At 41.5% G+C, this 25,710-nt stretch overlaps 1 protein-coding gene across 2 annotated transcripts; it reads right to left on the bottom strand.

Moving 5' to 3' along the window:
* Nucleotides 1–587: 587 nt before the first annotated feature.
* On the bottom strand, nucleotides 588–25,710 carry S100PBP (S100P binding protein). 2 transcript variants are annotated; one of them, XM_032227281.1, is made up of 6 exons: nucleotides 25,643–25,710; nucleotides 19,406–20,267; nucleotides 17,676–17,771; nucleotides 12,978–13,087; nucleotides 2,362–2,443; nucleotides 588–949 (listed from the first exon to the last, which is right to left on the bottom strand). In XM_032227281.1, the coding sequence occupies exons 1-6, from the start codon at nucleotides 25,650–25,652 to the stop codon at nucleotides 817–819; spliced, it is 1,293 nt and encodes a 430-aa protein (XP_032083172.1). In that variant the 5' UTR covers nucleotides 25,653–25,710; the 3' UTR covers nucleotides 588–816. The 2 variants fall into 2 exon arrangements, with proteins under 2 accessions (XP_032083172.1, XP_032083173.1); XM_032227282.1 differs by lacking the exon at nucleotides 17,676–17,771.

Here is a 25,710-nt window from a genome sequence, read left to right as displayed (position 1 = left end):
AAAGGGAATGATGAAGGCTTCTACATTTTAAGCAATCCTCTAAAGCCTACCGTGTTTCCCAAAAAAATAAAACAAGGTCTTATTTTCTTTTGACTCCCGAAGTAAGCTCTTGGCCTTATTTTCGGGGAGGTCTGATTATTTTTGAGGTGCAGGAGGCAGAGAGCGTGGTCACCTCATGGCTGCTGTTGTGCTGTAATATTTTTGGGGAGGGCTTATTTTAGATCATGAGCTCAAAAGCCTGATTGGGCTTATTATCCGGGGAGGTCTTATTTTCGTGGAAGCAGGGTATTATACATACGAGCATTTCAAGAAGGGGTGAATAATTTTCCAATTCATCAAATGCTGCTTCCTTCCTTTATTGGTAGCCTCAAACCTTAGCAGCTGAATGTGTGAGTGGCCTCCATTATGTATCTGAAGGAATATGAGATATTTGCCCATGGAATCTGAATTGGTATCATTGTTCTTCATTGTCAATGTGTAACGATAAAGTCAGAGTGCCTAGACTTTCCATCAAATTTTAAAAACAGAATAGTAGACAATTAATCTGGACACAATCACGCAGTAAGCACAGAAGGGGAAAAAGGATAATAGGTCCCAGAATTTTAAAACAAGCAAAACATATACAAGGTGCAATATGAAATAGAGTAGTAAAAACACAACATTTCTAAAATATTCAGCAGTGAAAAAGATCTAGGACAAAGTGAACAAATATTTGTAATAAAAATAAATACATTAAATTGGCCTTCATATTAATAACACACACAAACACTAATTAAATTGAATTGCCAGTACGAACAACTTTGAATAAAATCTCCCCTAGCTTAGGATTGGGCTGCGCTCAAAGTGATCAGGAATGCCATCAAACCGGCCAAAGTTGCTCCTGCTGTGCTCAACCCACTGGTTGAGACTGAATCTCTGAGTTTTGCTGTGACTCCGTTTGCTGTAGTTCCTGTTTAGGGAGGGCATTTTACAAAAAAAGGAAGAAAGAAAAAAACATCAGTGCAAAACTTGGAGACAAAAAAGCAGCAACCCAATCCTGGAAACAGTCCCACCTCCCCTTTTCTTGATGAAGCTTTCCACACAAATACTGGGAGCCCCGTCCTCACTTTTCAACCTGGGACACTGATAAACGGAGCATGGAAACTATGGACCGGATCCCCTTCCTAGCCTGCCTTCTGTTTCCTTTTAGGCCTTAGAGCGTCTGCTTTCTCTTTCTTGACCTGACCCAGTCCCATTTCAGAAACTGCAGCCTCCACGCCACAGCCATTGTCAAACCCACGGAGGCACATTTCTCAAGAAATTTGTATTATTTTATTAGAAATGTGTTAGATTATCTTTCAACAAAACTACCATGTTGAGCAGAATTCAAAGAACTATCATTGCTTTAGAAAGGTTTTCTTTGCTGTTCTGAGTCTTCATGACTGATAGAACTAATGCTCAACTTATGACCGGTTCCTTAGTGACTATACAAAATTATAGTGAATCCTCCCCAAAGGTATTTACAACCTGGTTCTGAAGTTATGGCACACACACCACGGTCATATGACTGCATTTTGGACCCTTGGCAATAAGCCTACATTTTATGGCTGTCTGCATGTGAATGCAATTTACAAAGTTTTTGCTGAAAACTGGTGTTTGCTTCCAGTTTTTGGATGAATTTGCTTAATGACTGCCACATTCACCTAACCATCACCGCAAAAAGGTCGTAATCAGGTCAATCAGGAGGGTGACCTACTTTATGACCGTCATGACATACAACTGTAATGGGCAGCTTCATTACAATCATAAGTCAAGGACTGCTTGTCCTGTAGTTCAGGAGAGGAGAAGAATGTTCAGGCAGATCAAATTCTGCTGCCTGTTTCTAAAGATGTTTAGCTAGCATGTCAAGGAATTGTTCTACCCTGGGCATTAACCTTCCTCTTCCTCCCCTGGATTTTTTTCAGATTTAAAGGCAACGCTTAGAGTCAAATAGATGCTTCAAGACATTATCTTTTTAAAATAATTACTTTTATAATGATTTCTCACATTATAAAAATATTCTTTTTTCAGTTCTATAATTTTATCCCCAATTTGTTTTATTCAATTATTGTTCACCTCAGCGAAATAAATGCTCAAAAAGAGCATTTGTATCTTTAATCAATACACATCCAGAAATCTCACTGTTATTCAACTACACTGTGATCTTTGTCACCCAAATATCAGTACGTGTAAGTAAGGATATTTTGCCAACCTGATAAGATAGTAAATTCTAGTTCCTCAAAATTGAAATAATACCTATTTTTACATGCTATGAGATCTGCAAAGCTGCTTCCCAGGAAAACTTGCCACTGAGTTCTGCCTGTTCTCTCAGAGGCATCGTACCTTACGGTCAAGTCTGTTGGGTGGTTGTAACTGGATTCAGACGCGACTGTATTTACCAGCGTGTGCAACTCCTGGACGGGGTCTGAAATTCAGTAGAACAGAACATTAATCAAAACATCACAGTTAGGAGGAAGATTCTGATACTAACAACATTTTGGAATCTATTTTTCGCTAATGAAAGAAAGAAAGAAAGAAAGAAAGAAAGAAAGAAGGAAGGAAGGAAGGAAGGAAGGAAGGAAGGAAGGAAGGAGGGAAGGAAGGAAGGAAACGAAACAGCATACAGCAAAAGATACCGAGGCTTTGGGGACTGCATTTGCTCAGTGCCAAGAAAATTCCAAGTGCTAATTGATAAAGGAGAGATTCTTAATATCAGTTTTTTTCCTGTCCACTTTATCCTTTAACCAGCAGTCCAACACTATTTAACCTTAATCAGTCCAACATTTTCTAAGCTACCATTTTTCACTAACTAGCTAGACCAAAACAATTCATCTAACAGGATATTTTAAGAAAGGTCAATCCTCTAGTCATAGAGACTAAAAGAATCTCAAATCAGCATCTCAAGACAACTAGCAATAGTCCATAGAACTGTGGTGGCACAGTGGGTAGAATGCAGTACTGCAGGCTAACTCACTGCCAAGAGTTTGATCCTGACCAGCTCAAGGTTGACTCAGCCCTCCATCTTTTTGAGGTCAGTAAAATGAGGGCCCAGATTATTGGGGCAAAAGGGTGACTCTGTAAACCACTTAGAGAGGGCTGTAAAGCACTGTGAAGTGGTATATAAGTGCTATTGCTAATAGGTTGCAGCAGCTGTTTTTGAAAAACCTTTACTAATGGTAAGTAAGTAAGAGGCAGGGAAATGAAGAAGCAAACAATTTTTCTGTTCCCTAGAATAGACATTATGTTGGCTAGGAAATATGGGACCTGTTGTGACTCAGCAGAAACCTGTGAGTTGTTTCGGGATGCAGGATAATGAGCAGCTGTTGCTCGTTAGGGTCTTCTCTTGCAGATAAAAGACTGATGGTGCCACGCCTTAGTTGCAGAAGTCAACGTCATTCGTCTGTTCGTGAGTTCAGTTCCGTGATTCAAAGAGGCACTTGGATAACTGATTTGCTTTCTGTAAACCTGGTTTGCTGTAAGAGTTTTGTTTTTGCATTTGCTGTGTAACTTTTTGCCAGAGACTTTATCTATGTTTATTTTGGGCTCGCAGCCAGCTTGAGCCGGGACTGATAAAGATATTTCCTTTGAAGTTCTGTCTGACTGTCATTTGTGAACGAGCGAAGAGGGGGGGTCAGAACAGGGACCATAGCTCAACATCAACATATCTGGAAAACAAAACCCGTTCCTGGATCATTTCTCTTAATTCTCTGCTCAATTATTCATTCTGCGAATAAAAGGTTCCAAAGACCTTTGGAAGCCTAATTTGCAGGTCTTAGAGCATTCCTTTCCTTTCAGCCATATTTAAACTTAGCAAGAATATTATTATTCAGAAAGAGAAAGGGAGGGGGGAAACAGAAAATGTATTTTATTGAAAACTTTAAAAAATATGTGGGAAATTTCACCCATCATAAAGAAGGTACCATTAGCATCACCTGGCAAGCTAATGGCTGGGATGGATCCATATTTCCGGCCTGTCTCAAAATAGATTTGCTAAATGCCGCTGCTAGCCAGCCTTTATTTGTACTATGCCACTTTATGAAACTACACTGAGCTTGCACAGCTGGTGTCAAGGCTCCTTCACTTAATAACCAAGAAAGAAACCACTCAACTCCATTTTGTAGAATTAAGAGTACTTTTACTGATTATAAGTAATGAGAAGTTAAGCAAAGCTGGATCTGAGCAAAAACGCGCGAAAGCATTAGATATCAATACATGATTCATCCCCCCCCCCCTTGGTACCCCAGTCCATAGTCCAATCGTATATCTCCACAGCTGTCAGGTGGGAGACATCTTCAAAACTCATCATCAGGTTGGTATGCCAGACAGTTGGCCTTGGCGGGAAACTCCCCTCCTTCCACATGCGCCAACGAATGGTGTGAGCAACTCCCAATTAACAGTCCTCCTGTATAGATTATTTCCCCACCCAATTACCATGCCCTCCCTCCCCGTTTCAATGGCAGCCGAAAAGCAAGCAGCAAAACAGAGGCTGACAGTTGGATTGCTATCTGACCCCCTCTTCCCTTGTTTTGCTTGGTTAGGATGCTGGCTTATCTAAGTGAAATAGGAACAAAAACCCATGAAATGTTTGTTATTTTTAAAAATGGATTGACACAACAGACTAGCCAGCCATGTTTTGTCCAAGCATATATGTATGTATGTATGTATGTATGTATGTATGTATGTATGTATGTATGTATATGTGTGTGTATATGTATATATATATACGTATGTATAAGTGTGTGTGTGTGTGTGTGTGTGTGTGTGTGTGTGTGTTGTATTTGTGCTGATAAATATTAGGGCATACCGGGGGTTGTAACTCTAAATATTTCTGAGGTTTTCGCGGGTGTTAGTATGTAGGTCTTTGGTTATTCGGGTTTTCTCCCGCGTAAAATTGGAGGTGTCTTGGCGACGTTTCGGTGAAGTCTCATTTGTCATCTTCAGGTTTCGTGCTTCCAGGAGCAATGTGAGATCTGCACACACTCTCACACCACCACCCAGCCCAGATCAACTCCGTAGCCAAGACACTCATCTCCAGAACAAAACGCTTAGCTGATGAACAACACCTAAAAACCGAACTACACACTCTCACTAACGTACTGACATCCAATGGATTCCAAAGAAATAAGATCACCAACCTAATCCAAAAAGAAACCCCCACTAAAATCCAAGACAGAGAACAAGAAAACGGAAAAGCCCTCCTCCCATACATAAAAGGCACCACAGACAGAATCAGCAAAATCCTCCACAAACACAACATCAAGACAGCATTCTGCACAAACTGAGAAGTATCCACCATCCTAAGAAACCCCAAAGACAAAATTGAGTTAGAAAACCAAAGCGTATATGAAATCCCATGCCCCACCTGCCCCACCACATACATCGGACAAACTAACAGAAGAATAAGTGCACGCACTGAAGAACACAAAAATGCAATAAGAAAAGAGGAACCAACTTCTTCCCTGGTCCAACAACTTAAAGCCACAGGACATAAAATTGACTTTAAAAAGACCAGAACTATTGCCAAGGCTGAACATTTTAACAACAGAATAATCAGAGAAGCCATCGAGATAGAAAAACGGCCACATAGCATGAACAGGCGGGACGATACCTCCCGCCCACCAGCCATTTGGAAGCCTGCCCTTATTGATAAATGAGTCCCTAACATGATGAATGACACCAGGCCCACACTCAGAAGGACCAGAAGCCAGACTGCAACTGCACCATCAGCCACTTTAAACCCCCTTCTATCCTTTTTTTTTTCGAAGAGAACTTTTTTATTTTTCTTTTAAAAAAAAACACAAATATGTCATCATTTGTCAATCATTAAGACATTGAAGTACAATTTTTTTTGTTGTGTGTACCCCTCCCTCCCTCCACCCCCCCACCCCCCCTCCTCCTTCCCCCCCCCGACTTCCCAGAACCCGTACACGGTATGGATTTTTAACTAACACGGTCTAAAATCTATTGAGAAAAAAGAAATAAAGAAATTAATGACATTCTAGATTGACCTTAGCTTCTTCTTACTGAACTGACTTTTAACAGTTTAAATCATTTCTGATCTTAAGCATAGGCTAACTGGAATTTCTTAGTCCCGTATTTATTTGTATATAGTCAATCCATTTTTTCCAGTCTCGTTTATATATCTCATTTGAATGATCTTTGAGATATGCCGATATTTTAGCCATTTCAGCTAAGTTTGTTACTTTCAATGTCCATTCTTGGATTGTAGGCAAGTCTTCCTTCTTCCAATATTGCGCCACCAACAGTCTTGCTGCAGTTATCAGGTGCAGAATCAAATTGGTCTCTACCACTGTAAAGTCAGTACATATACCTAGTAAAAATAACTGAGGACTAAACTTTATCCTTCTTTTAAAAACATTTTGCATGACCCACCATATTTTTATCCAAAATGCCTTAACCTTTTGGCAGGTCCACCATATATGATAATATGTAGCATCGAGAGAGCCACACCTCCAACATTTAGGCTGTACATTCGGATACATAGAAGCCAACTTTTTAGGATCTAAATGCCATCTATAGAACATCTTGTAAAAATTTTCTCTCAGATTTTGAGCTTGTGTAAATTTCACATTTCTTACCCAGATTCTTTCCCATGTATCCAACATTATTGGTTCCTCAATATTTTGAGCCCATTTTATCATACAATCTTTAACTAATTCTGTTTCCGAATCCATCTGTATTAATACATTATATATCCTCTTTATATGCATTAAGCTTTGATCTCTTATTTGTTTAAACAGATTATCCTCAACTTGAATAAAACCAATTTTTTGATCTATTTTCCACCTAGCCTGTAATTGCCCATACTGGAACCATGTTTGAACTACCTTCTCCTCTTTTAATACCTCTAAAGATTTTAATTGTAATACCCCCCTTTCCGAGGTAAGAAGCTGTCTGTAAGTAATTCTGTCCTGTTTTTGTGCTGTATTCATATTTTCAATTGCATGTCTAGGAATTGCCCACATGGGTATCTTGTCATTTAATTTATATTGGTATTTCTTCCAAACCCGCAATAAAGCATTTCTTAAAATATGACTTTTAAAGTTCTTATCCAATTTTTTGTTGAATAACAGGTAAGCATGCCAACCAAATACCAGATCGTGTCCCTCAATGTTCAATATTCTATCATTGGTTAAATGAATCCAATCACTAACTGCACCATCAGCCACTTTAAACCCCCTTCTATCCTTACATGAAACACAAACCCCCAACCAATCAGAACACACCTCCACCCAATCAGAACACAGCCAAACTCCCACCCAATCAGCTCAAACCCCCACTGGCAGTTAAAAGGAAGAAACAGCCGAGATCTCACATTGCTCCTGGAAGCACGAAGCCTGAAGATGACGAATGAGACTTCGTCGAAACGTCGCCAAGACACCTCCAATTTTACGCGGGAGAAAACCCGAATAACCAAAGATAGACAGACACAGACACACAGACAGACATATAAACTGAGTCAATGTAATAACACTGATCATCTCTTTCAAATGCAACTAAGTGCTGAAAAGGAGCTTACAGAAAACAGTATTAAATAGATGTAAATAAACATTAACGTGTGAAAATTCTCAGTTGGCAGTAGAAAAAGTGGAAAATCAAAATGTAATTAAACAACAGTCCAAACAGTGACCAAAATGCTACAAGTCTGATACCGTCTCCCTAAAGATAAGCCTAGCACTCTACACAAAGTCACTCCTTCTCACCCAAATGGAAGAGCATCTTCTCCCACCCACCAAGATTGAAATGGCCGTAATCCTGTCTGCATTTTGTAGGGCTCTGCAACGACCATTCTGGGTGGGAGAGAAGGTTTACCTCTCCACAAAATATTTGAGATTAAAACTGCCTAGCAAGAAACTGGGGCCAAAGTTTATGGGACCATTCCCCATAGTAAAGATCATCAACCCAGTCACAGTGCAATTGAAACTGCCTCAATTGCTGGGGAAGATACACCTGGCGTTTAATAGTAGCCTCTTAAAACCGGTGATCAGATCCACTCTGAGACCACTAGCAATAGCAATAGCAGTTAGACTTATATACCGCTTCATCCCCTCTAAGCGGTTTACAGAGTCAGCATATTGCCCCCAACAACAATCCGGGTCCTCATTTTACCCACCTCGGAAGGATGGAAGCCTGAGTCAACCCTGAGCCAGTGAGATTTGAACAGCCGAACTGCAGAACTGCAGTCAGCTGAAGTAGCCTGCAGTGCTGCATTTAACCACTGCGCTACCTCGGCTCTCACTACCCCGGGAGCCCCTGGTCCTGTGGTCATAGGAGGCCAAACCCATTATGAAGTTCAACGAGTCCTTGATTCGAGGTGGCACAGGAGATAACTCCAATACTTAATCGTGGAAGGGCTAAAATTCCATGCAGAAAATCCTGTATGCGCCTTGCGCGGAAGCACTGAAGGGTTTAAAGACAGGTAAGAAGCGCGGGCAGGTGGGTGGGCCCTCTGGAGCACCATACTGGAATGGTACCCGGTGCTCCAGGCAGGCTTCAGAATGCCCGTACCAGGGCATACCGCCTGCAATCCACCTGTCAACTTGTAAAGCGTTGCCATGACTATTATCATGTTGGCATTGGAGGAAGGATTCCATGCATACCTTCGGCCAGAGTCAGATCTCATATTTCTACAACCTTGTTGGTGAATGTGATTTATGACACAGAGGGGAGGGGACATAGGGGTAAAGTTCAAACGCAATTAAGCGGATATCAGTTTTGGCTCCACAGAACAACATGCCAGAATGTTGATCCTCATCAATGAATGGATTTCTAGACAAGCTGACAGTCAGCTGACCCAGCAAGCCAAGGATGCACCCCGACAAAGGGACAGATTGAATGCCAAAACTAAAATTGGGCTCACCATGTGCCCGCTCCCCCTGCAGAAGCCAGCTGCTAGCTAGTCCAAGCAAAATCTGAAGCAAAGCCAGAGTCTGGCCTGATGGTTTAGACACACAAAGTTCTTGGCATTACCGTCTCCTATTCTGCGGGACAAACTGGCAGTTGCTTTAAGCCAAATAAAGCTTAAAAGGGTTCTGACAAGACTCCAGATAATTTGCACAAGTTTCAGATCATGTGCACCATCACTGTAAGGTGCTCCTGTGGCACATGGACAAGCCAGCAGTAAAATTCTGCTGAAGCTATTATTGGCATATATTGATCCATAATAAACCTGTAATGAGAAATTAAGAGTGGCCAACTTAAAACTAGAGCCCAAGCATTTTGAAAATCCTTTCAAACTATGCATTATTTAAAATTATGAATAACTGTTTTATTTCCAATGAAAAGGCTTTATTTTATAAAGTTGAAATGTTGTATCATAGCTTTATATGATAAATTAAAATGTAATCATTTAAAATGTGGTATATTTCTTCTGTACAATTAACTCCAATGAAATCATTAAGTTTTATTCGTGGTAATTAGGGTCACACAAATTCATCTATCATTTTAGGGTTTCATCAAAGCTTGAGAATTCTTAAGATTAAGGTAAAAAGTATACACCAATGAAAAAAATATTCTCAAAGGAAAACTTAGAATATGGAATTCATAGTGTAAAATATCTCCATTTTGACGAGATAAACGTTTCCTCTCCAGTCATACCGAACTCTGAGAAAAGCCACCTTAGCTAATACATTAGGGTGTACCTGCAAGCATCACATAAACTGCTCGTGAGCGGTTTGGTGGCACAATGGTTAAACTGCAGTATTGCAGGCAAACTCTGCCCACAGCCAGGAGGTCGATCCTGACCGGTTCAACATTGACTCAGCCTTCCATCCTTCTGAGGTGGGTAAAATAAGGACCCAGATTGTTGGGGGCAAAAGGCTGACACTGTAAACTGTTTAGAGAAGGCTGTAAAGCGGTATATAAGTCTAAGTGCTATTGCTATGAGCAACTCTGACACGGAAGTATTAGTGCGCCCCATATTAGACAGAAATACACAATGGAAAAACAGAATCCTTTTTCTTTCACTTACACCAGTTTTCTCAATATATACCTGGCAAATATTCCAGGAGTGATACATCTGTTAGTACTACATGTGTGAAAAATTGGAAAAATTAAAAGTACTGTATTGTTATTTTCCTGAAAGGACCACAACCACTTGCAAATAAGCCATTACAATAAACTCAACTTCTTCCATTGAAACTCAAGTTCTTAGGCACTCAGGAGAAGCAAACTGCTATCCCCAACATGAGACACACCCTTTATGCCCTCCCCTCGTTCTTAAGCCACGATCGTAACCTGGCCTGTATTGTAACAAATCAGCTGGCACAGGGCATGCGTTAGACAGTGTGTTCAACCAGCACCCTGCCTTAAGACCCCAACGTCCAATGCTTATTCAGCCTTAGGACCCAAACTCCTGCCTGTTTCCACAAATTTAGCACACCATTTTGAGACCTTTGGGATTGAAGCAATAATTATACAACGTATAACAATTATTATTTATAAAAGTAAAATAAATAATAATTATACCAATTTTGTAAACTATGCTCTACAATAATTGTCTACAATAATATGCAGTCAAATCATGTGGTAGTTTTGTATGCTGTCAACCTGAACTACGTTTTACCAATAGATCAAACTTCAAACTTCAATAGATTTTGTAACAAAGCTCTTGTTTGGATGACAAAGTAATCTAAAGCAGATCACCAACCGGTGGTCTGTGAGAAAATTTTGGTGGTCCGCAGTGCACCCAGGTGGAGGAGCTGCTCTGGGATAACCAATGGGCCAGTCCTGTGACTAGAGCTCTGAAATATGTGACTGGCCAGGCAGCCTGTGGTGGAGTTGAAAATCTCCACCTCTACGTGCAACTTGCAACTTTGCAGGTGGTGGACAAGCAAGGAGTAGTGCTGTTGTGGCAAGTGGGGTGGCGGCACAGGCAGACCGAAGCAATGGGTATCGACAACCTGCAGTTCTTTGGTCCCTCGCTGTGGCTTCCTGTTAGCTAAACCCATCCCTGGCTGGCCCAGCCCGTCGAACTCCCCTCCCAGTCACTACTCGCCTGGCCTGAGAAGGGAAGGGAAAAGGGGGCGGGGATGGAGATTTACTCCATATTCCAGAATGAGAGCCAAGTTTCATCTCTTGCTGGGTCTCGTGGGCATTTCTTCCAGCCCTTGTTGGTGCTCCGTGCACCTTGGTGGCACAGGGAGACACGCGACTTCCCCTCAGCCCCAAGACACTGGCCTGACCCAGCCATTTCTCTTTGCTGCTGCTGGCACCTCCATAGCCTGTCCATTGCTCTTACAGCACAGTTACAGTATAGGTGGTACCTTGCTCAACAGTAGTAACTGTGAAAGGGATCTTGGAGTCCTAATGGACAACCATTTAAATATGAGCCAGCCATGTGCAGCAGCTGCCAAAAAAGCCAACACAGTTCTAAACTGCATAAACAGAGGGATAGAATCAAGATCACATGAAGTGTTAATACCACTTTATAATGCCTTGGTAAGGCCACACTTGGAATACTGCATCTAGTTTTGGTCACCACGATGTAGAAAAGATGTGGAGACTCTAGAAAGAGTGCCGAGAAGAGCAACAATGATGATAAGGGTACTGGAGACTAAAACATATGAAGAACAGTTGCAGGAACTGGGTATGTCTAGTTTGATGAAAAGAAGGACTAGGGGAGACATGATAGCAGTGTTCCAATATCTCAGGGGTGGCCACAAAGAAGAGGGGGGTCAAACTATTCTCCAAGGCACCTGAGGGTAGAACAAGAAGCAATGGGTGGAAATTAATCAAGGAGAGAAGCAACTTAGAACTGAAGAGAAATTTCCTGACAGTTAGAACAATTAATCAGTGGAACAGCTTGCCTCCAGAAGTTGTGAATGCCCCAACACTGGAAGTCTTTAAGAAGAAGTTGGATAGCCATTTGTCTGAAACGGTATAGGATTTCCTGCCTAGACAGGGGGTTGGACTAGAGGACCTCCAAGGTTCCTTCCAACTCTGCTATTGTATTGTATAGTTAAATTTAGCGCACTTCAGTGGGGAAACAGCATCCCCTCCTCCTCCTGGAGCCCATTATGACGTGGAGCGTGAGCTGCAGCCGGATGGGGTCAGTGTCTCAGGGCGGAGAGCAGGTCATGCGATTCCCCGAGGCATGAAGGTGCATCCAGCACCAACAAAGGCTGAAGAAGCACCCGCGAGACCCAGAGAGCACCGGAGAATCAGAATGAGAGATATGACAGAGACAGACAAGACAGACAGAGGGGGAGTGATTAGAGAGAGAGAGGAGAGAAAGAGAGATGACCGAGAGAGGGGGGAGTGATTGGAGAGAGATGAAAGAGAGAGACAGTGGGGAAGAGATGAGAGTGAGAGAGCAAGAAACAGATGAGTTCTGTTTTCTGTGGGAAATGGGTCCAAATTGAGTATTTAAGGTTACAGAAACAGGTGGCGAAGCTAAGTGCCTGAAGGATCCCATCCCATCACTGGGAGTCCAAGCGCTTCCATGGCACACTAGGTTCATATTAATGGCTTGTGGGATTTAAAATTAAAATTATGAATTTAGTGGTCCCTGAGATCTGAAAGGTTGCTGACCCCTGATATAAAGACTAAATGACTGTACTCTCACACAACATGCTGAAACTTGGTCGGAACAAACTTTGGTGTATTGCATGAATCCAGCATGTTGCTTAGTTTACATTTCAATGTATGTTGCAAGTTAATTCATTTATAAAGCTAGGTATGTTCTGCGAATTCAAATTAAAAGGAAAATTCCTTCTGGAACTCTATTAGAAGATTTCTAAGCTTCCACACAAACCTCCATGCACCTGACCCTCATCTCTGGCCTGGATGAAATGGAAGCAAGAAAGGAAGGCTTTTCTGGAACAAATCCCACTCATCCCAGTGGAAAGGATAGCCAAGAAGCCTGGAATGTGCCCATCTCCATAATAACGTTATGATGTTTCCACCACCCACAACTCACCTTTTACCTTTGCACTTACCTATGAGAGACGGGACAGAGGTAGCATGGTTAAGTACGGCATTAACGTATCTTGCTTTTCTTGACTCAAGGTCTGCTTCTTGAATTAATATCCGTTTAGGCTTTACAGGACTAGAAGAGGAGGGAAAAAATAACAATCTGCAATTGTACCACAAATGATCTTCTAGGAAAGAGCAAATTACTAGGAAAGTTTTGAAAGCTAAAGCAAGATATAATTGTACAGAAGATGTTTTCTGCTACTTTCAGACAAGCAAAAATAAAGATTTTACTTCCAAATTTTAAAAATTTGTACAATGTCACAAGACATTGCATTAAACATATTTCTAGATAACAAATAATGGAGTGAATGCCTACTCCATTTTCAGTCAAAAATTCAATTTTAACATTTGCTCCCAGTGTAACTTGTCAATAAACTATAAAATGGGGAAAGGAAACATACCAATATACCATCTGCTCAATGAAGAAAGGAAAATGATAACAGACAATAAAGAAAGGCAGTAGCAATGCTTTGTTCAAGCTTCTGCAACAAAAGCTCTGTGTTCCACCATGAAATTGTGAAGCATCAGGATTAAAGCTCAAGTTTGACAGAAACATGGTCAGGAAATATATCTTTACTTGAATTTAATAGTCCAGGATATGAACAGCATTCCTGCCTGGATACTAACTGATATAGTTTATTTAAAAAAAAAAACACTGCCAATTCCAAAAGGACAAAAGATGGTGTACAAAAAAATGAAAATGAAGTAACAGTAATATAGAAATAAAAAACAATCTTTAGAACGGCCCAAATACACCATATTTTTTACAAAATAAGACCCTTTTTCTGTTGACTGTTTTTAAGAATTCTCAAGTTCAGTAGTGACACAGCCATCCACATTTCTAGTGGAGCTTGTTCCATAGGATAAAGTGATGCTGACTCTGTAAACTGCTTAGAGGCTGTCTAAGCACTATTGCTATTTCCTGCTTTCCCATGAAGCTTATATCCCTATTGAATCTATGTGCAATAGATGGGAAAGATCTATACGTATATCATGCAGTAGATGTTGGATGCCAAGCTACTCAGATGTTGGTAACCTCAACTAATGACTGGTCATTTTAAGTTACGAAGGCTTGGAAAGACTGCTTTACACTCTGTAAAGCAATTCTGGATTCTGTAAAACATTGTGTAGGTCACATACACACACCATCGATCACAAGATCATGATCTGGATGCTGGGCAACCTATTCACACTGAAGATCGGTTGCCAAGGACCCTGAGATCATGTGATCACAATCTTCTCTGCCAGCTTCCCTGGAAAATCAGTAGGGAAATCAACAGGGAAGATTGCAAGCTGCTGCCGGCTGCCAAAAGATTTCCCTTCCACCTCATGAGTGAGGGGCAGGAATAAGTGAAGCTGCAAAAAGATACAATCTTGAGATCGGAGCTTTGTTTCTCCAGCCCATACATGGTGGGAACCTCCTGCCCTTTAGGCAGGGACCTCACTTCAGCTCCATTTGCCTAACAACCAGCATGGTTACTTAAGAACTGTAACTGGGAGAACCAGGACTGGAGTCAGAGAAAAATGGTCTCGTGGGTATCTTGCTTGAGAACCACTTTGCTAAACAACTGTGATTCCAGTCCCAATTGTGGATTTAAGTTGAGGTCTTCCGTATTTGAATCACCAAACCCTTGTATTTGTTAATTACTAGAAGTTAACATGGATTTTCAAGAACAAATCTTATCAAACTATTCTTAATTCCTCTTTTGAATGGTTAATTGCCTTGATTATAGAATGCTGAATAATTTAGCCTGACTTCAGCAAAATATCTGATAAAAATACATCATGAGATTTTGATTATTTAGTTAAAAATAGGCAACAGCATGACATTTCATCCATCATCATCATTCTATCCACTGCAAGATGAGGGCCTCTTCCGCCTGTTTCCAACCAATGTGATCCTGAGCTTTCTTTTGCCAATTGGGCTCACAATACTTGCTGATATTGTCGATCCATCTCGTTTTAGGTCTCTTTCATGGATGCTTTTGATCAAGTGGGATCCATTCTATGACTGCCTTGGTCCACCTGCCATCTGTTCTTCTTGCTAGGCGACCAGCCCGTTTCCATTTCAATTCTTTGACTCTATTGACGATATCATACACTTTGGTTTGTTCTCTAATCCATGTGCAGGACTTTTTATCTTGTCTTGTGATGCTGAGCATCTATCCTTCTTTACGCCACTCATAGGTTTTGTATCAATTGTGAGATTAGTGTCCATGTTTCACTGGCATGTTAGAGCAGGTAGTACATACTGATCAAAAACTTTTATCTTCAAGCATAGGGGGAGGTTGTTCTTGAAAATTATGTTAAACATTTAACACACCATTCAATTTCCTTTATTGTATCACCTTTTATTGAGATCCATTGGTCAAGGTATATGTAGTGGTCTACTACATTTAGTTTCTACAGGTATAAAAAAATTATTTCTTTGGTGAATTTGTTAAACATAATCTGGCTCTTTTTTCAATTTCTCCTGCTTTGTGCAGATCTTGCATGTGTCTTTGTAGTCTTCTCTGTCATGTGAAAACACTAAAGAGTCTAATTTGTCTCCATTGTTGAATAGAACTGGAAGGGACCTGAGGTCTTCTAGTCCAGCCCCCTGCTTAAGCAGGAGATCCTATGCCATTTCAGACAAGTAACTGTCCAGTCTCTTCTTAGGAACCTCCAATTGCTGAAGGCAAGCTGTTCCACTGGTTAATTGTTCTGTAAGAAAGTTTCTCCTTAATTCCAGGTTGCTCCTCTCCTTGATTAGTTTCCACCTATTGCTTTTGTCCTGCCTTCTGCAGCTTTGGAAAAAAAGTTGACACCCTCTTCTTTGTGGCAACCCCTCAAATACTGGAAGACTGCTATCATGTCCCACCTAATCCTTTCATTTTTCTAGACTAGCCAAACCCAAATCCAGTAAGTGTTCTTCATATATTTTTGTCTCCAGGCCTTTAACCATCTTTGTTGCACTTCTTTGCAACTTTTTTCAAAGTCTCAACATCTTTTTTGTAATGTGGTGACCAAAACTGGATGCAGTATTTCAGGTGTGGCCTTACTAAGGTTTTATAAACCGCTATTAATATTTCACATGATTTTGATTGTATGCCTCTGTTTATATAACAAAGGATGGTATTCGTTTTGGCTGCCACTGCACACTGCTGACTCATGCTTAAGTGATAGTCTACTAGGACTCCAAGGTCCCTCTCAGCGTTATTGTTTTTGAGACAGGTTTTACCTAATCTGTACTTGTACCTGTTTTTCCTGTCTAGGTGTAAAACCTTGCTTTTCTCCACATTAAATTTCATTTTGTTGGATAGGGCCCATTGTTCAAGTCCGTCAAGATCATTTTGGATCCTGAGCTTGTCTTCTGGGGTGTTGGCTATTCCTGCCAGCTTAGTGTCATCTGCAAATTTGATGAGTTCCTCTTCTATTCCCTCATCTAAGTCATTTATGAAGATATTGAAGAGTACTGGGCCCAAAACAAAACCTTGTGGTACCTCACTGCTTACTTACTTCCATGTAGATGTAGCACCATTGACTACTCGTTGAGTACGGTTTGTCAGCCAATTACAAATCCATCTGGTGCTGCTGGTGATGGTCTAACCTACATTTTTTTAGCTTACCAAGAAGTAGGTTGTTGTATAGTCAAATGCCTTGCTGAAGTCTAAATATTCTATGTACACATCAGTTCGCTGATCTACTAATTTAATCACTTCGTTAAAAAATGAAATATGATTGGTTTGGCATGATCTGTTTTTTAAAAATCCGTGCTGGCTTTTAGTTATTATTTTGTTTCTAGATATTTGCAGATCTGTTTTTTGATTATTTTTCGAGTATCTTCTCAGGTATTGATGTTAGGCTGATTGGTCTGTAGTTTTCTGGGTGTGTTTCCTTTGCCATCACCATCCATCTCTTAGTTCTTCTCCTAGTCTTCACATGCTCAATTCTGTATCAGTTCAAAACAACCAGAGCTGAGGGCAAGGATTTTTCTTATCTGATCACTTGTCTGAATAGCGTCTTCCCCAAGACCGACTTTCACTTGGCATCCATCTCCAATGCATGAAGCCACCAGTGACCTCCCCCTTGTTCACAGGGATTGGTGAGCACTTCTCTATTTAGAACTGATTCTGAAAGTTAGGATTGCTACCACATGAGGCATTCCTTGGTAGAAGAAACATGACAGCTAGTAGTACCTCCGTTACTCACTACGGTTATATTGATAAGGAAACACAGCAGTTGGGCTCTGACATCCATGGTGAGTAATGTACCAAAAAACCCCACACCCTATTCTCCATTGGGATTCTTCAAATATTGTCTACAGAATTGTTAAGGCCCAGATTACATGTTTTATCTTTTTTTTTAAAAAGGTCAATATTGAACAGGTTCTGATATATATTATACAGATAGAGCAGGGATCCCCAACTCCTGGTCCATGGACTGGCACCAGTCCATGGCATGCCAGCAACCGGGCCATGCAAAAAAACCCAAAGCCTCATCCACAGGATGAAGGCAGCATGTAAAACCACACCCACTCTGGTCCACAGAAAAAGCTCTCTCCAAGGAACCAGTCTCTGGTGCCCAGAAGATATGGGGCCACTAAGCTAGAGGATAACATTATGCAGTCTGATATTTTCCTTGGACTGAAGCTCTTGAAGAATGGCTGTTGTGGGCTGTACCTTGACTTCACACAGAAAATGGAGTCTTCCACGTTGCTCAGAGGTTGACAAACTGAAGGGTGTAGCTTCCTCTTTGCTTCTTTAGCCACTTCCTGCCTGTGAATAGGCAGAAATAGGGAGGAACAAAATCCGTTAGATGGACTTGTGGAAGAAGTTACTAACTCCTTACGAACAAAGTAGGTTGTTTTTTTTGCATCACTCTGATCATGTATGGTTTCGCTTTGGAACAAACGTAATGGTGGAGGGAGTAAAATGACTGCCTCGTTTGCACGTTTACATAATAAGGGTGCAACCAAACCCGTCCTGTTTCTCAACTGCCCATTGGGCATCATTGGGCCAGTTCATATCGTCTTAAACATATCTTGAGGCTGTGCCAAAAATATCAAAATACCTGCACATCCAACTTCCTCAAACCCTCCTGCCACCATTCCATTGAGAGCAAAAGCAGACATGGTGGGTTTGTCCCCATTGAGACCTTGGGAGTTCAGCGTTTCCAGGTCAGTCCTCCAAACTTCCATCCTGGAACCGCTGATGGCTAATAGCCACTTGGCTGTTGTGTATTACCTTACCAGCCACTTGGATGAGTGACCTCTTCTATCACTTTGGCAGCATTTGCCCCACCACCAATTTGTCTCTCTTTTCTGTCATCATCATCACATCTCAATGCATGAATAAATATTCTTTCAGTCTGCTGAGCAGAAGCCACTTGATATTACTCAATGCCTAGCTTGACAAGGTCCAGGCAGGCGAGATTAGCATCATATACTCTAGAAGACCGCATGTAAGACTGAAGAGAAGGGCTTCCCTCTGACAAAGGAATATACCAGTAAAGGAAGCCAGGCGTGTCCAACCCCTGGCCTGCATGCGACCCTGGACAGCTAGTAGTATGCTCCAAGATCCTAAACTTTTAACATCATAATTAATATACATAAAATATGTTATATATTTTATAGGTAGTTCAAGAGAATTCCTTTTCACTCAATGAGGCTCAGGCTACCCAAAAGATTGTATACTCCTGCTTTCTAGCTAGAAGAGATGGAGCTATCTCCTTCTATTCCCTTCCATTTCTGGTGACAGAGAACAGCCTTATCGCTGATCTAAGCAGATTATCTACAGCAGCATCAGATGGCCAACAATGCACTTTCATACCATCCACAATTTGTAAAAAATAACAATCCGTGCTATGAGTAAGTAACACTGCCTAGCATCAGATATATGCCAGTTATCTTGAATAGCTTAAATGTTGGTTTTGAGAAAGTACCAGCTTTTAGCCCTCTGCAGGATGAAGACGCTCAACTGTTAAAGAAAAATCTTGTGCCATATTTCAAACAGTAAACATTGTTATATCCATGGAAAAGAAAACTGGCATTTTGGGGAGTATGGGGAAAAGGAAAATAAGGAAAATGAAATTTAAAAGAAAACAAAAATATGTTAACTGCTTCCAAATCACAGGAAAAGAAGGACATTAACCTGGACATGGAATCTGTCTTCCACAGTAAACGTTTAGTGCCTGCTACCATCTAGTGGGAAGCAAAGGGATAGAAAACAAGCCCATCGTATATCACGCATACAAGATTCCCAAATGAATTTCCACGTTCTGAAGATTAATCCGCTCAATTCATAACCTGCAGAAAGCAGGGAAAACAATATACCGTACATGCCAAACTCCACATGATTTGAGAAAGCACGCCTAACAGCAGATCACTGGAAGAAGGGGAAGGTATTCTGACCTATTTGTTTTTTTAACATCAGGAGCTTCCACACAATCCTTTCTTTGGCCATTGACACGAGTGGACACTGCATGCAAGTCAATGGTATCTAATTCTTTTTCAGGTAGTGGGTTGCTTGTATTCTTGCCTCTGAGCTGCTTGTAACTTAGGGAAGTCTGTCTCTCTAAGGAGGACTGTTCAACCACTGCACCAAATGATTCATGTTCAGCCACTAGTTGGCTTCCTACTGGCAAATCATTTGCCACTGTCTTTATTGTGTCATTATCTATTTTTCCAGGCAGACCTCTCTCCGGATTCAAAGAAGCTGTTACGTCTGAATCAACTTCTGGAATCCTAAAACCATTGTATTTTGCACCAAACTCTGCTTGATTTTGAGAGCTCTTATTCAAGTATTTTTCCAAATCATTTGTGAAAAGAGCCACCTCACTTGAGCTGGCTGAAGAACCGGTCTGAGGAAGAGGTTTTGTGCTTTCAACCTCATCCAGAGCCCTTGGAGGCTGTGCAGATTCAGGACAAGCTAAAAGGCTACCACTCTTCACATCCTCACATCTATTTACTTCAATTGCTACAAAACAGGGGGAGGTTTCCCGATCCTCTGCTATAAGCTCATCCTCAGCTTCACGAGAGAGTCCAGTGGGAGAATCTGGCTTTTCCTCATCAGAACGAGCCAGGATGGCATCATCCAAGTCATTATCCAAGTATCCACTGCTGCTCAGGAAAGAGCCTGGAGAAGCTGCTCTTCCATTGCTGAGAGAATGTGCCTGAGAGGATGAGCACCTGCAGGTCATACGGCATTGTCTTTTCGTGTCTCCTGCGCCGCCTTCTTCACACTCCTCTTCTAAATGCCTCTTGCTCCTGGAACCTAAAGCATCGGAGAAAACAACTTTAAGAAACTACTACTGAAGCACAGAATGCTACTTGATCCAGTTCTGCTTTTCTGACCACTATATTTTAAGGATCCCACCCTCCGCTCTCCAGGTTAAAAACTAAGGAAGGATAACCTTATAACCAAAGCCCTGTTTCAATCAAAGTAGTCTTGAACTGCCTGGAATCTCAGTTTTAAGAAAGTTCAAGCATCGCTTTCCTCCACTTCCCCCGAGACTGCACACACTTGGAAGGAGGCTTCATCATGCAAATTAAAAGTCAAGCCAATTGCCCATGGCTTATAATTCTTGCACTAGAGCTGGGGTGGTCTAGTGCAAGCACCCCTGCTCTAGGGCTGGACCAGCATTGTAGTTCTCCTCCATGGGCCGGTGAGGAAGATGAGACAGACACCCCCTGCAGCATCCTGCTGGCCAAATCAGGTGCTGCCAGGAGAGACCCCGCAGGCTGGTCCTTTGCTATTTCCAGGCCGGCCCCACAGGCCACATTTAAGCCCCCCTGCACTACAGTAAGCTAACCTCACTGAGCTGCAGACTTCCTTTACCATTTCAATGAACAGCTAGCCCAACAGGGAGTGGAGATGACTTCCTTAGGCTTCACCTGCAGCTCAGATTCTGATAATGACAGTACCAAGATTTAGGAAAACAGAATAAAGCAGCCCACTGACACAAAGATTAAGTTGTAAGGGGTAAGGAAACTGCTACTTTAACCCTTCATATATCAGGACTTCCTGTATTTTTTAAAAGAAGTGTAACACTTCGCTGTATTTAAAGGAGAACCAGTTTGGGGTAGTGGTTAAGGCACCAGGCTAGAAACAGGAGAATGAGTCCCAGCTGGGTTACTTTGGGAAAGCCATTCCTCATCATAGCCTGAGGAAGGAGGCAACGGGAGCCACTTCTGAAAAATCTCGTTAAGAAAACTGCATAGTCACATCCAGGCACTCATCAGGAGTTGATATTAATTCAAAGGTATAAAGAAGTTTTAAAAAATAGAGCTATATTTTTTAAAGTTCTTTTGAAAGAAGAAATTTTATATGATTTATTGATATTAGCAACAATTTAATACCATATGGATATTTTAAAGGCTGTATTGGTACAAGTATGCTAATCATGTTTAATCTTAGTTTTGCAAATAACCAAGTTATATGAACCCTGATATTGTGGCTACATTATGGCTTACTGTGCTGTATTAACCTCTACATTATTTGTGATATATTCAATTACAGATAGTTCTCGATTTATGACTACAATTGAGCCCAAAATTTCTGTTAAGCAATGTTGTTAATTTTGCCCCATTTTACCACCTTTCTCGCCACAGTTAAGTGAATCACTTCGATTGTTAAAGTTGGTAACACGGTTCTATCCAGGGAAGTTCTTTTAATAATGGGGTAGGAGTGTGCACTTAAAAGACCTGGAAATTGGACAAGATTGGGCTGCTCTTCCCAAGAATGTTTATTTGAGTAATCAAAATCCCCCCTTTAAAGCAGCAAAATATTATATTCCTCCACCACCACCACCCCCACCACCCCCCAAAGGGTCCAAATGGCACTAACCTTAGCAACGCACTTCCCAGTTTTGGAGGGCCAATGCAAAAAAAATACTGTATGAGCTGAGACTGTGTCTCTGTGGACAAGAGACCAGTGAAACTATACTTCACGTCTTGCTATACTGAATCTTCTATAAGGACTCACAGATTCAATTTATAACACATCACCTAACAAAATACCCAGAAAATACTGATATTTTTTGTGTGCAACTACTGCTATTGTATCATTATAGTTTCTTTGAATGTGACCAAATTTTCCATGTTGTATGTAAAATTAGACTAACTTTAATTGCCCATTGATAATCCACCACCAATTGCAATACATTATTCTGCCTGCCTCTTATTTTTGTTTTTAATATTTTTAATGCTTTTGTTTGTGATATTGCTCCATGATCAATAAAAAAGATTGTTGTTGCAGTAAATACAGTTGTTTAATGAATCTGGCTTCCCCATTGACTTTGCTCGTCATAAGTTTGCAAAGAGTGATCACATGACTCTATGACACTGCAGCCATCATAACTATGAGTCAGTTGCCAAGCAGCTGAATTTTGATCAGTTGAGCATGGGGATGCTGCAAGTTATGTGAAAAATGGTCATCAGTTATGGTTAACATAACAGAATAACAGAGTTGGAAGGGACCTTGGAGGTCTTCTAATTCCACCCACTGCTCAGGCAGAAAATCCTATACCTCTGATGGTGAACCGGAAGTGGCACGCAGTCATCTCTCCGGACACACCAGCAGTCGCCCATTGCTCTTCCAGGTTCTGGTATGCACATGTGTGCCTGTTGGTCTTCGCGCATGCGGGAGCGCTGGAAACTGGAAGAGCAGCTCCCTGGCATGCATGCGCACATCGGGAAGTTGAGCTTCCGTTTCCAGCACACACACGTCCCAGCCAGCTGGTCTTCGCATGCGCATGCATGCCAGAAACTGGAACACCGGGTGACCAGTGCGTGCACACACGAACATTGTAACCTCTCTCCATATTCAATCTTATTAATTGGCAAATCCAGAAATCCAGGTCATTTTTATCATTTTCAGCAAAATGTTTATAAAGCATTTCCAGTCTTTTATAAAAGTAGCTGTTATACCCTCCCAGAGTCACATCCTTGCAAGATAGGTAGATGCATAAATATGCTAAATAAATAAAATGTTTAGTTTTTGCTTGGCATCACTTTCTGCCACTGCTAAGTTAATAACAAAAGAGGAAGACTAAAGGGGATGAAGTATATGGGCAAAAATAATTGGGATCCTAAGAGCCGCTGGGACCAGGCGTTCTGGGTGGAAATGGTTGGACCCTCTGACTGGGTTGACCCTCCTGCTCCTGCTCACTTCCAGTGCATGAGGCTACCAGTTTTAATAGGAAACAAATGCTCTCTGGTAACCAATGTAAGTAAAAACACCACACAGGATATGAAACTTGGAAAAATTAGAGAATTTTTGCTTCCACCTCAGGGGAAGTCATGTAAAACTTTGCACGCAGCAAAGTAATACAAAGTAAATATAATACGGCATGCATACTTCTCAATTATCAAGGTTCTACTTTTAGGCAAGATAAACCAAATACACAGGCATAGAGTAGATGGTACCTGGCTCAATAGTAGTAACTTTGAGAGAGATCTTGGAGTCCTTATGGACAACCATTTAAATATGAGCCAGCCGTGTGCTGCAGCTGCCAAAAAAGCCAATGCAATCCTAGGCTGCATCAACAGGGATGAAATCAAGATCATGTGAAGTGTTAATACTGTTTTATAAGGCCTTGGTAGGCCCACACCTGGAACACTGCATCCAGTTTTGGTCACTATCATTGCAGAGAAGAGCAACAAAGATGATTAGGAGAGTCTAGGACAACTCAAATAGAAATAGAACAGAGTTGGAAGGGGCCTTGGACGTCAAGTAGTCTAACCCCCTGCTTAGACAGGAGACCCTATACCACTTCAGACAAATGGTTTCCAATCTCTTCTTAAAAACTTCCAGTGTTGGAGCATTCACAACTTCTGGAGGCAAGTTGTTCCACTGGTTTCTCAGTCAGGAAATTTCTCGGTTGGTTTTCTCTTTTAGAGTTTGTATCCATTGCTTCTTGTCCTGTCTTCTGGTGTCTTGAAGAATAGTTTGACTCCATCTTCTTTGTGGCAACCTCTGAGATAGCGGAACACTGCTATCATGTCACCCCAGTCCTTCTTTTCACTAGCAACCGTTCTTTATATGTTTCGTCCAAAGTCCCCTATTAAAAAATTCCTTTTTCCGGTGCTGTTGTAACCTCAAATGGTCACTAAATGAACTGTTGTAAGTCAAAGACTACTTGTAATGTGATCCATAAAATAGGAAAAGTATTCTCAGCATCAAAGTCCTTATTTTCTGGGAGTTATAACTATTCTAAAGGGAAGATAGTTTCTATTCAACAGTGACTTGTTTGCACCAACAAGTTTCAAAACCAACATTCAATAAAATAAACTGTTTATGTCATCAAGTTATGCTTCTAACAAAACAAGACACTTTCAGGGTCTACTTGGAGAGTTAAGATATTGTGAATTGCCATTGGGTGGTTAGGTAATAATATAATGGCAGCCATAGTGGGCATAGTTAACACCTCTGTAAGCCAAAAAGCAAATGAGCCTGATCACCATTGTAGCTTCCTGGGATGCTGTCTACATTGTAGCCATTTGCTTCTGGTATACTTTCAAAAATGCTGCCACCATCTTCTAGGAACATCAGGGAATATGCCAGAGATATTTGTGATACCAGAAGTTCAAATTTTCCTGAATGAATTCATATTTAATCTTTGGAAATTTATGTATGTATGTACCTATCTAATATACATATACATATATACTGAAACAGTATATATGTATATGTACATACTGAAACAGTATGTATGTATGTATGTATGTATGTATGTATGTATGTATGTATGTATGTATGGATAGATAGCTTTCTGTCCATTCACAAGTGGGCTATTTTAAATTTTACTGATCTTTTTAAAGTTACTATGTTTATAATTTTCCTTTTGATTATCTGATTAGGGAAATATAATTGTGGCAGAACAAATGCTAGGCATAAACTTTTAAAAGTAAAGACATCTGTTAAAAAAAGTAGGTGAGGTGAATTTATAGTGACGCTGAAGATAATTCCTCCTTAAGGAGAACCTCAACTCTTAGCTCATGGGGGATCTAAATCAATGACCTCCACATCTCTTCTATCAAGAACCTAAAGCTCTGTAAAAAAAAACTTGAAAAATGCATTTTGATATTTAAAAGGCAGGTTCAGTAATGCTCGAATAAACGATTTTTTCTGAGTTTGTTAATAAATATCCTCATTTAAATATTTTAACCCATAGATGGCGCCCCCGCCCCCATTACGGAACCGATTTAAGAGGCCACTCAAAGGCCTCCTCGTCCCAGTCCGTTTCTTCTGCAGACTCTTCCCTTCCGCTCATTCCCCGGGAACAGTCGGGCCCCAAATCAGAAAAATCCGCCGCTCCTACACTCCCCCCGCCCCCTTCCTTTCGCTTTCTCTTTCGGCCTCCCGTGTTACTATGGTTACCCCCCCATCGCGCGCTTTCCGCGACGGCCCCCTCCGGCCATCCCAAAAACCCCGGAAGCCCCTCCCCAGGCAGGGCCCTCCCCTCCTGCAAGGGGAAAGGCCGCAGGAAAGCTGCTCCCACCGAGCCCAACCCCATAGCGAGCCACCACGAAGCCCTCCCGGCCGACGGCCGCATCGCCCGCAACCCGGCTGCTCTGTACAAGAGGCGGCAGAGGCCCAGGCGCGGCCCCCTTCCGTCGCCCCCAACAGCAGCCGCTCCAGGGACTCACCCGCCGCCATCTTCGCTGGAGAGGCGCTGGCCACGCCCCCTCGCCACGCCGCGCCGATCCGCCTTTGA

Source organism: Thamnophis elegans, chromosome 12 (genome assembly GCF_009769535.1).
Source record: "Thamnophis elegans isolate rThaEle1 chromosome 12, rThaEle1.pri, whole genome shotgun sequence".
Taxonomy (NCBI): Eukaryota; Metazoa; Chordata; class Lepidosauria; order Squamata; family Colubridae; genus Thamnophis; species Thamnophis elegans.
The sequence above is the reverse complement of the archived record's forward strand: the minus strand, read 5'-3'. Positions and strand labels throughout refer to the sequence as shown.

What these genes read in the sequence shown, in the direction of transcription:
- S100PBP (XM_032227281.1), bottom strand. An exon ending in CTCTGTCCCGTCTCTCATAG is followed by an intron (nt 2,444 to 12,977) that starts GTAAGTGCAAAG and finishes ACTGAATTTCAG; the next exon opens with ACCCCGTCCAGGAGTTGCAC. An exon ending in CCAACAGACTTGACCGTAAG is followed by an intron (nt 950 to 2,361) that starts GTACGATGCCTC and finishes CTCCCTAAACAG; the next exon opens with GAACTACAGCAAACGGAGTC.